We start from the raw sequence: 12423 nt of genomic DNA on the forward strand, positions 1-12423 counted from the left end.
GAAAATAGCAATAGTTTAAAATAAACAACAATAATCAACTGCTGGAAAAAGATCGGATGGGTAAACAACTCTTGTAGATTCATGTTGGAATCAGACAAATTGTGTACTAACTGGTGGTGGAAACATGGAGGCAATTGAATGGAAAAATAAGACACAGATTCAACATGTCCAATTTTGCGAACATACTATGTAAGTAGTCAACTGATTTTGAAAATATTTTCAAAAACATGCTAAAAGGGTTAAATAGAGACTGACAAAAGTAGCCAGGAATGAGGCTTTTTTTCTGTCATTATATACCATGTGCAATCTACAACTAAAATATCAGTAAAAACATTAACGACAGTAATCAACAAATCAACAACAATGATTATTGATTTTTACGGTCAAATACAAGCTAAAATATTCACTCTGAGAGCGCACTGTTTAAAATAAACATCACAAACAACTTTGATTATTTCTTGAATAATTAATGTATATATGTTCTTTATTCCTGCAGTTGTTAACCCCACTTACATGTATCTCTTTCCAGCAATTGCTATTCTCATTTGTCTATTTCCAGCATTTGCTAACCCCCTTTGTCTGTTTCAAGCATTTGGTAAGCCTTTCTTTACTAATTCCAGCAGTTGCTTTCCCCACTTTCCAGCAATTGCTATCCCCTTTGGTCTTATTCGAGGAATTGCTTACCCCAGTTGTCTGTTTCCCTCAAAGGCAGACCCTAGTTGTCAATTATCCTTGATTGCTCACACGAGTTGAGCATTTCCCGCAATTGCTGTCTCCAAATGACTATTTCCTTCAATTGCTGACCCCATTTGTCTATTTCCCTCAATTGCTGACTCCAGTTGACTATTTCCCGCAATTGCTGACTCCATTTGTCTATTTCTCGCAATTGCTGACCCCATTTGTCTATTTCCCGCAATTGCTGACCCCATTTGTCTATTTCCCTCAATTGCTGACTCCATTTGTCTATTTCCCGCAATTGCTGACCCCATTTGTCTATTTCCCTCAATTGCTGACCCCATTTGTCTATTTCCCTCAATTGCTGACTCCATTTGTCTATTTCCCGCAATTGCTGACCCCATTTGTCTATTTCCCGCAATTGCTGACTCCATTTGTCTATTTCCCGCAATTGCTGACCCCATTTGTCTATTTCCAGCAATTGCTGACTCCATTTGTCTATTTCCAGCAATTGCTGACCCCATTTGTCTATTTCCCACAATTGCTGACTCCATTTGTCTATTTCCCTCAATTGCTGACCCCATTTGTCTATTTCCCTCAATTGCTGACTCCATTTGTCTATTTCCCGCAATTGCTGACCCCATTTGTCTATTTCCCGCAATTGCTGACTCCATTTGTCTATTTCCCACAATTGCTGACTCCATTTGTCTATTTCCCTCAATTGCTGACCCCATTTGTCTATTTCCCTCAATTGCTGACTCCATTTGTCTATTTCCCTCAATTGCTGACTCCATTTGTCTATTTCCCACAATTGCTGACTCCATTTGTCTATTTCCCTCAATTGCTGACTCCATTTGTCTATTTCCCTCAATTGCTGACTCCATTTGTCTATTTCCCACAATTGCTGACTCCATTTGTCTATTTCCCTCAATTGCTGACTCCATTTGTCTATTTGCCTCAATTGCTGACTCCATTTGTCTATTTCCCACAATTGCTGACTCCATTTGTCTATTTCCCTCAATTGCTGACTCCATTTGTCTATTTCCCTCAATTGCTGACTCCATTTGTCTATTTGCCTCAATTGCTGACTCCATTTGTCTATTTCCCTCAATTGCTGACCCCATTTGTCTATTTCCCGCAATTGCTGACCCCATTTGTCTATTTCCCACAATTGCTGACTCCATTTGACTATTTCCTTCAATTGCTGACCCCATTTGTCTATTTCCCTCAATTGCTGACTCCAGTTGACTATTTCCCTCAATTGCTGACTCCAGTTATCTATTTCCCTCAATTGCTGACCCCAGTTATCTATTTCTCTCAATTGCTAGCCCCAGTTGTCTATTTCCCTCAATTGCTGACTCCAGTTGACTATTTCCCGCAATTGCTGACCCCATTTGTCTATTTCCCTCAATTGCTAGCCCCAGTTGTCTATTTCCCTCAATTGCTGACTCCAGTTGACTATTTCCCGCAATTGCTGACCCCATTTGTCTATTTCCCGCAATTGCTGACTCCATTTGTCTATTTCCCTCAATTGCTGACTCCATTTGTCTATTTCCCTCAATTGCTGACCCCAGTTGACTATTTCCCTCAATTGCTGACCCCAGCTGTGCATTTTCCTCAATTGCTGACCCCAGTTATCTATTTCCCTCAATTGCTGACCCCAGTTGTCTATTTCCCTCAATTTCTGACCCCAGTTGTCTATTTCTCTCAATTGTGGATCCCAGCTGTCTATTTTCCTCAATTACTGACCCAAGTTGTCTGTTTCCCTCAATTGGTGACCCCTGTTGCCTATTTCCCTCAATTGGTTACCCAATTGTCTATTTCCCTCAATTGCTGACCCCAGCTGTCTATTTCCCTCAATTGCTGACCCCAGCTGTCTATTTCCCTCAATTAATGACCCAGTTGTCTATTTCTCTCAATTGCTAGCCCAAGTTGTCTATTTCCAGCAATTGCTGACCCCAGTTGTCTATTTCCCTCAATTGCTGACCCCAGTTATCTATTTCCCTCAATTGCTGACCCCAGTTATCTATTTCCCTCAATTGCTGACCCCAGTTATCTATTTCTCTCAATTGCTAGCCCCAGTTGTCTATTTCCCTCAATTGCTGACCCCAGTTATCTATTTCCCTCAATTGCTGACCCCAGTTGTCTATTTCCCTCAATTGCTGACCCCAGTTATCTATTTCCCTCAATTGCTGACCCCAGTTGTTTATTTCCAGCAATTGCTGACCCCAGTTGTCTATTTCCCGCAATTGCTGACCCCAGTTGTCTATTTCCCTCAATTGCTGACCCCAGTTATCTATTTCCCTCAATTGCTGACCCCAGTTGTTTATTTCCAGCAATTGCTGATCCCAGTTGTCTATTTGAGACCCTCAATTGCTGACCCCAGTTTGCTGTTCACAGCAACTGCTAGAGCCAGTTCAATGGCTAACCCGACTTTTCCATTTCCAGCATTTGTTAATCCCACTTTAATATTTCTAACAGTTGCTTACCCCACTTTAATATTACTAACAGTTACTTACCCCACTTTTATATTTCTGGCAATTGCTTGTAAACCGCCGTTATTTATTTCCAGCATTTGTTAACCCCACTTATTTTTTTCCAGCAGTTGCTTACCCCACTTATTTATTTCCAGCAGTTGGTGGCCCGATAACTAAAGTGGCGTGTGTAGGTGAAGGACAAAGTGTTGGGCAGATGTCATTCACTTGGTCGGCAGCCACCAATGAATCTAAAGGCCAGTCTTCGCCATACTCCGGCAAGCGGCAGAAAACATCGCAGTACGACGACTCCATAGATACAGCGGCATCGCCTGGGATTTATACTGAGGTAAAAGCTAAGGTGATTAACTTGTGATATTTTAAATCATCACAGTTTCAGGCTTCAAAGCCTTTGGACAAACTTTTATCATAGGGTGAAGATGAGAAAGTTTGTTTGTAACTTTTGATGACTCTTTATTAACATTGTCTGCAGACAAAGGCAAAAGTAAAACGATCTTTTTTACAAGGTCATGTTACTCTTTTCGGTGCTTGAACATACCTATTATTAGAATCCCTCTTAATACATTGGTTGGAGCAATTACAGCGTGCCACCTACCATAATTGACAATGAATACTCTCAATCAAGGCAGAGTACGACTGCCATCTTCATACTTGGCATGTATCTTGTTTTAATGAAAATCGCTTTGCAAGGTTTATCTTGCAGGTAAAACCTTCAATCAGTCATTACTCAGATGTGAAGACACTGGCGATTCAAGACATGTCTCACAATTTCCCGGGTAACACTTCAATCTCCAACTGGGACATCGATGGCGGGCTCGCAGCAGACTTTGATGGTTCACTATCGGGACTCGGGGCGGAACTCGGGTCCACCACTTACAACATGAGGTATGTGTGTGTTTTAGTCTTGTGTATGGTGGTAGATACAATTTTTAATAAACAGTTTATTCTTTTACTATATAAAGCATGAATAAGAAAACTTATAATATCTCATCAGGAATTCAAGCAGTTGCCATGCATGGCTGCATTTTGCCATTACAATGGAGGTCATATAAAAATATTGCCTAAATTATGATCTTTTGGCACAGTTTAACATTTTAATAAAAGTGTTTAATTTTTTTAAAACTTTTCTCACATAATAATACTTATTGTATGTCAATTTTCAGTGAAGCTCTGATGGCATTACCTGTGTTTAAGCAAGAGAATCTTGACAATGGGTAAGTTATCTTTGTTAATATCTTAGTATTGGGTGAATATTAATTAAAAGAGCTTTCAGGGTTTTTCAGTAAAAATTGGGAAGAGGCATAGCCATTCTTTTTTGGAAAACCCTTGCGATTTGAATCAATATAATTGGGGAAAAAAGTGAAATAAGTGAAAAATAGTGTTTATCTTGTTAACTTCATAGCTTATCTGTTTGGTTTATGATTTGTTTTCTTTTAAATTTAGATATTTTTTTGACTGCTGTGTTTTAATCCTATTTTAAAATCATTGAAACAAAATTTGCTCAATTTTTATGAAGCCAATTTGTTACTTTTGACAATTGGGAAGTAGCCTTATTTCAGCCCCTATCATAAAAGGTGAATTTTCCCATGTTAAATGTACTTACAACCATATGAGATTCGAAGGTGGGCATATTAAAATCGCCCCTCCATACATTTTTGTGTCTGGGCTGTATCTTGGTCATGCAGAGAGGGATTTTAAAATTACTTGGCACATGTGTTACATAAAGACAACATGTCAAGAGCAAGGTGCATGACTCTACCTAAAAGTTCAAGGTATTACGTGGGCCGTAACCCTGTCATGCACAGAGGGTTTTTGAAGTTGCTTTGCACATGTGTTTCTTACATAAAGATGAAATGTTGCATGCAAGACACAAGACCCTACCTCAAAGTTCAAGGTCATATGTCACGTGCAAGGTGCATGACTCTACCTCAAAGTTCAAGATATAGCTTAAGAGTTTAATCATTTTGGAAGGCTGCATATATGCATATACAGTATATTTGGTCGTGTCTGGGCTGTAACTGTCACGCAGGGAGGAATTTTAAAATCAATTGGCACATTTTTTCGGTACATAAAGGCGTTTTGTCGCATGCAAGACCCATGACCCTACTTCAAAGTTCAAGGTCACACTTAGAGTTTAATCATTTTGGAATGCTGCATATATTCATACATGTATAGTTGGTCGTGTGAGGGCTGTAACTTTGTCATGCATGGAGGGATTTCACTTAGCACATGTGTATCGTAAAGATGACAAGTTGCGTGGAAGACCACATCCCTACCTCAAAGGTCATGGCCATACTTACAGGTTTATCATTATGGAATGCTGTATATATGCATATACAGTATAGTTGGTCGTGTCTGGGCTGTAACTGTTATGTAGGGAGGTACATAAAGGTGATTATCATTTCACACGCTAAGGTATGGATTAATTTTGTAAATGATTTCCCTTCTTCACTTTAACCAAACTGTGGGCTATAGCCTAGGTTGGTCAACAAATATTTGAACATGCTTTAAACCATGGTGTTTTTCTTCCTTTCCCAGTTACCAGTATATTCTCGGAGCTGCGACGTCCCCAGCGGTCAAAGTGAATGAGGAAACTCTTACGTACTTGAACCAAGGTCAGGATTGGCTATTATTGGAAAAAGGGATATTTTAGTCTTTGCCGTTTATTTTTCAATGCATGTTTGTCAATAAAATCCATTTGTGTTCCCCTGTGTTTGGTGTATTGACGTTGTGTTTGGTGTATTGACGTTGTGTTTGGTGTATTGACGTTGTGTTTGGTGTATTGACATTACTAGCACTCCCATTTACCACATCGCATCAAATCTCCCACTCCACACAAACAGACAGGTAGATGACCCTTAAATCAGTAACATGAAAAGTTGTAGAATAAATATGGAAAACTTTGATTCATCAGTAGAGAAACTGTCCTTTTCATTCATTCATGAATTATCTAAACTTAAAGAAACTTTGTTAAATAAATGAGAGAAATTCCTATTAGTAACAACAACAACTACCATCTCATTATTTCCCCATTGCCTGTTTTTGCAGAATTTGTTGGTCACTAAGAAATAGTAATAGAGAAACAAAATGGATATGAATATAAATGTATGTGACTGTCAATATAATATTTCACTTTCTACGGTTTCAGGCCAGTCGTACGAGATTAAGTTGAAGAAATTGGGTGATCTCACGGACTACGAGGGCTATCTTAGGGTATAATGTCTTTGATTATGTATTTTATCAGATGTGATTTTTAGCTCGACTATTCAAAGCATAAGGAGAGCTATACTACTCACCCTAGCGTCAGTGTCGGTGTCACACCTTGGTTTAGGTTTTGCATGAAACCACCTTTAAGTCAATATCTCAGCAAATACAATGTACATCATGTATTGCATTGAAACTATAGATATGTATTCCCAACTATCTAACCTATTAAATTTATGAAGTTAGATAACACTTTTGTGATTATAATGCAAATTATGGGCCTTAATTATTTGACTTAGAAATTCTGGTTAAGGTTTTGCATGTAAGCACACATAGGTTAATATCTCAACTACTTGATGTATTGCATTGAGACTTTATACAATGGTATTCAACCATCCAATCTACTTAAATAACCAAGTAAGATAACTCTAGATGGCATTAAATTCAAAGAATGGCCCTTTTTTATTCGACATAGAAATTCTGGTTAAGGTTTTGCATGTAACCTTTTACCTCAGCGAATACATCATGTATTGCATTGAAACTTTATACACAGGCTCCCAACCATTCAACCTTCTTAATTAATCAAGTAAGATAACTCTATCTTGCATATTATATAATTTTTGCCCCTTTATTTACAAACAGATTTATTTAAAGTATATTACCCTTTAACAAATCATAGAAATACTATTAAAAATCTGTTACTTTGTGTACTACTAGTTTTCAGACTGTTTTTATGGAAATGCATACTATTTCCATCAAGTCATTAAAGGCTGAATGTTTTTGAATTTTACACAAATCTTTGCAGGCATCATTCTAATTTAATTTTACAGTGATCCATGCATGTTTCGCCAAAACTTTTCAATCATTACACTGAAAAGCGGCCGAATAGTCGAGCGTGCTGTCTCTGTGACAGCTCTTGTTTTGTTATTTATCATTGTATGGTTCTTACTGTTATAACTTGAGATGAAGTGATATACTATTAAAGGCACCATAATGGGTTTTATACGTGAGAATGTAAAAACGGTCAGGTTTTGCTATTAATAAGGTAACTTTGAAAACTGTAATAAATTTTTTTATATATATTTTTACACACACTATAGTCATGTAGAACCTAGTAGCTAAGGCCTAAAACAATACATTTGTTACCCGACCCTACCTACGGAATAGGCCCCGACCCTACCGTTTTTATAGTCAGTTTGAAAAAAAAAATGAAAAACTAAAATATAAAATATATATATATATTTTTTTTAATTGCTTTTCAATATTTAGTTTTTGAAACCTTAAATGCTTATACAGAAGATAACATTAACACCATTCCGCTACGATGAAAATGACATTCTAAACCTAATAAAAAAAAAAAAGAATACCTACCCTACCTATTTTTTAAAAGGATATAACCCTAACCAAACAATTTTTTTTTAGGCCTAAAGTGTTAAACTGTACATTGATTTTAGAGCACAGTTCGAGTGATGTTTCATGACAGGAGACTACAGTATATGGAGAAAGAACAGCTGGACACATGGATGAACATGAGGCCAGGAGAGAGAATTCTTGACATTGGTAAGGAAGAGTTGACTTCTTTTGTGTGAAAAAGTAAGAAATGTGTTGTCTTCCTTGTTGTGAAAAGTAAATATGGAGTTGCCTTCCTTTGTATGAAAACATACTGAGTTTTCCTTCTGTATGAGAAAATGTTTTAAAGAGTTGTCTTCCTGTGTGTAAAATAGAAGGTACTGAGTTTTTTTTTCCTTTTTGTGAAAAGTGAAATACACAGTTGTCATCCTTTGAATGAATAAGGTATATACAGAGTTGTCTTCCTTTGGGTGAATAGGTAAACTATAGAGTCGTCATCGTTTGGGTGAATAAGTTAAATACAGAGCTGCCTTTTTTTGGTGAATCAGTGAACTACAGAGTTGTCATCTTTTGGATGAATAAGTTTAATACAGAATTAACATCCTTTTAGTGAATTAGTAAAAATAAAGAGTTGTCTTCCTTTTGGTGAATAAGTAAAATACAGAGTTAGCTTCCTTTAGGTAAATAAGTAAAATACAGAGTTACCTTCAAGTGAATAAGTCAAATAGAGAGTTGTCATCCTTTGAGATAGAAAAAGTCAAATACAGAGTTGTCTTCCTTTTTAGCCTTGAAATGTTGCTAAAGTCATTTTAAGTCTGATTTAAGTTCAGATAAAAAGCAAAAGTACAAACTATAATAACTTGACATGTAATTAAGTTTGGGTCATTGTTTTACATATATAAGTATTTAGCAAGCAATACCCTTTAAACTATTACCAAATGTGCATGGGTCCACCAGGCATCAACATTTAACGTTATGGTGAAATGAGCTATCAGAGAACTGTCTTATTGGTGGGTTGTATTCCTTAAGTGTAAAATTTGTAATTGTAATATTACTTCAAAAAACAATTTGTTTAAAAAGTTCTTTTCATTTTTAATGATTTTCCATATTGTAATTGTAGAATATCCGTTAAGGGTTTTACACAATCTACCTCTGGATTAAAACTGTTAGGCCACACCAAATTGAAAACTTGTTCATCGGATTTTTTTCAAAAAATAATGGGGCGAGCGAGCGAAATAATAATAAAAATATTTGTTTTGCATTTAGCAAAAATGGGGAGCGAGCGAAGAGCGAACAAATATAGTCATTTAACTCACTTTTGCTCACATTTTATTCACTTATTAACTAAACAATGATATTGTAAACAGTACAAGGATAACATCCAGTGAAAGAATGATAACACTCAAATATAATTCTATACAAATATTAGTTTTGAGATCAAACAAATGCTATTTGAGATCAAGCAAATGTATTTCTTGAAAATATTTAATAAATGAGAGAACTCAAAACCACAGTTTTCTAAACCTTTTTGAATTTTATTTTTCAGAATACCCTATGCATGGCTAAGTTAAAGCCTGCACACAAGCGCCAATGTTCACAGCCACCTGCAAGCCCAATGGCATATCCAAATCTATTAACTAGGTTTTCCACTTTTCCTTAGGAAAACTTGGTTAAAAATAATTCTCTATTAAAATACATTGTCATATCTCATGCCATGGAAATGACTAGACAAGGTGACTTGAAAAATAACTCACAAAATAAATATAGGCATTTGCAATCAAATATAAACTACAGCTATCACTCTTGCAATGACTACACGATTGGCCTTGGTAGCCATCTTAGATCTGGAGGAGATTTTACAAAAATCCTACACCGTATTGTAAACCATTTCAGCACCAAATATGTCCCAGAAAATTCCAGCCAGCGCCAGATTGATTTTAGGCTTTCTCAGAATTAAACGCCTATCTTTTTTAAACTTGTAGATTTTCCTTATTTTTTTAGATATCTTGTTCAAATTTAGACAAGTAATAGAAATACAAAAGACGCTTTTAATTATTTTGTACTGCAAATACTGGTTGTGTCAATTTTCTTATAAAGCAAAAAAATATTTCAAGAATATGCAATATTTTTTCATAGAAAAAAAACAATCAGCATAAATATTTAACACTTAAATGATTTCCACATATAGTTCAAATAAAAACATGAACATCTAAAAAATCTACAAACATTTATTCGCAACACAAAGTGTGATTCATACCTTTTTCCAATCACACAAGTCTGACACCATTTTTTTTATCCTTTTTTGACTAATATTTACAAAATATACACAATCCAGCTTGTTTGATGTTTTTTTGTGAATGGGATTGCATGAAGCACATAGGAATGTCAGTCAGGTTAATTTTTAGCGTCATCCTACTGTCCACGAACATTGACTCATTGGCAACCAAGGCCTCCACCACGAGCACGCCCTCGTTGCCTCATGGGGACAGGAATTTCATGATCCGCTGCATTGAAGGAATCTGAAATTTTAATAAGCAATATTATACATAAATGTTTATTGTAGTATAATGTAGTATGCATTACTGAAATGGTTTGATGATAACACAAGAAAAGTGGTGCTTGTTTCTTGGCCAAACTTTATTTTTCTATTACTGAACATGCATTGCATATGAATTAAATAAACACTATACTCTGATCTGTAGCAAAATAAAAACAAACATGCATAAATCATTAAATGTATATTTTTGAAGGCAACAAATAATACAAAAAATACATCATATTTGCTTACAACAAAGAAGTTAAAATACACACCTGAAGTTTTTACCTGGACAGGTGTAGTAGGTATAGCTGACCGCTTGGAAACTGTCTTTTCAAGGTAACGGTCATCAGAATTCCCGTCAAACATGTCTTAACCAAATTCAAACTTTGGATAATCTCTGTCATTCACGATGAAATTCAGCACTTCTTGCCCAGTATATATATGTACGTTTACTTTAAGGCCTAAAAAAAAAATTGTTTGGTTAGGGTTACATCCTTTTCAAAATTAGGTAGGGTAGGTAGGCTTTTTTTTTTTTTATTAGGCTTTATATAAGAATGTCATTTTCAGCATTGGAGAATGGTGTTAAAGTTATCTTCTATATAAGCAATTAAGATTTAAACTACATATTGAAAAGCAAAAAAAAAAAAGCAAAAAAAAAATATGTTTATTTTTTTTTATTTTAGTTTTTCATTTTTTTTTTTCAAACTGACTATAAAAACGTTAGGGTCGGCGCCTATTCCGTAGGTAGGGTCGGGTAACCCGAACCAAATGTATTTTATTTTTTTTAGGCCTAAGCGGAAGCCAAATTAAAACAAACACATTTTTCCAAAATTTAATCAAACTGTAAATGGTGGTAGAATTGTCATTTGTTCACGTAATTTTCAAGAATCAGGAAGTGAAATAAATGTTTTCATGTTGCCAATTTAGTCTCGATCATCTAGACTCTTCTATCTGGATCTATATCGTTCATTGACTCTAATTAGAGTGGCTGCATGATTGAGACTAGCCGGTGCTTTGATAATTGTTACTATCGAAAAACACGGTTATAAGGGAAAAGGCTACATTCTACTAAACAAATTCGCGCTCGTAAAAAAAACACTATTTTTTTTTTAGATGGTGCGGGCGCAAGTGATAAAAAAATAAAAAAATTTTTTTTGCTTTTCGGAAGAAATAGGTGCGGGAAATCTGATGAACCAGTTATTAATTTGGTGTGGCCTTATATATAAATATAAGGAAAAGGTATAATTTCAACTGAAGAAGCTTCTGTAAGTTGTAACACACACCCAGATCTTCATGTTTTCATTTATGTTCTGATAAATGCATTATTATTAATAATTTCTGTTCTGATATTTATCTCTACTGGCTAAAGGCCAGAAGAGCTTATGCGATGGTAATGTGTACGTAGTATGTGCGGTCGTGCGTTCGTGCGTCTGTAAACAATTGGTTGTGAACACAAAACAGTCTTCAGTTTTGATTGTATCTCGATGAAACTTGTACAGTATCTAGATATCCATTAGAGCTTGGTTCCTTTCGAAAACCAGCCAGATCTGCCCATAAATGCCTAGATTATGGGCCATGAAAGTTTTAAAGAAATGCTTTCTAATTTTAGCCAGGTCTGCATGAGCGAATTCTATTTTTAGCCAAGTTTACATGTACATGTAAATTCAAGTCTAGAGTTAAGGGAGACAATTTGCAAGTCTAGGATTTTGAGAGACAATTTGCTTTTTGCTTCTGCAATTGATTTTGTGAATTACTCTGCCTTGTTCTTGTTGAAAGCCCAAAGGCCATTTTTTAGCTTTAAGTTCTGTAGTTTGCGCATTCATCTTAACAAAATTGGTTGTGAATGTTTAAGTTATGCACCTGGTGTCATTACTGGCCACACCCAGGGTTCACAGGTTTGGTAAACATAAATCTGGAAAGGTTTGAAAATCTTTTTGTGTGTTCGTGCCATCCATCTCAGCACAATTGATTGTGAATATTTTTTCAAATTGATCAATGTTGTCCTAGGATGCCCTTGACTTTGACCTTTTGACCAACTTTTTTTAACTTTTAAAACTACGGAAATTTTTACTATGAGTACAGTTTTGAAAGCATTTTTTTTTTGTCAGATGACTTTTACTTGGCACATATTAAAATAGTTCATGCAACTAATCTGCTTAC

General features: G+C 35.7%; 1 protein-coding gene across 2 annotated transcripts in view; it reads left to right on the plus strand.

Annotated features, from left to right (window-relative positions):
• LOC128233552 (transcription factor CP2-like) overlaps positions 1-12423 on the plus strand; it is a 79793-nt gene that overhangs the window by 26452 nt on the left and 40918 nt on the right. The window contains exons 3-8 of one of the 2 annotated variants that reach the window (XM_052947274.1): positions 3311-3498; positions 3874-4055; positions 4334-4384; positions 5709-5785; positions 6319-6383; positions 7829-7934. In XM_052947274.1, the coding sequence (XP_052803234.1) occupies positions 3311-3498; positions 3874-4055; positions 4334-4384; positions 5709-5785; positions 6319-6383; positions 7829-7934 (669 nt within the window). Of the gene's footprint in view, positions 1-3307; positions 3499-3873; positions 4056-4333; positions 4385-5708; positions 5786-6318; positions 6384-7828; positions 7935-12423 lie in introns of both variants that reach the window. The other variant, XM_052947273.1, reaches the window with a different exon arrangement.

The sequence above is a fragment of the Mya arenaria genome, chromosome 5, assembly GCF_026914265.1.
Source record: "Mya arenaria isolate MELC-2E11 chromosome 5, ASM2691426v1".
Taxonomy (NCBI): Eukaryota; Metazoa; Mollusca; class Bivalvia; order Myida; family Myidae; genus Mya; species Mya arenaria.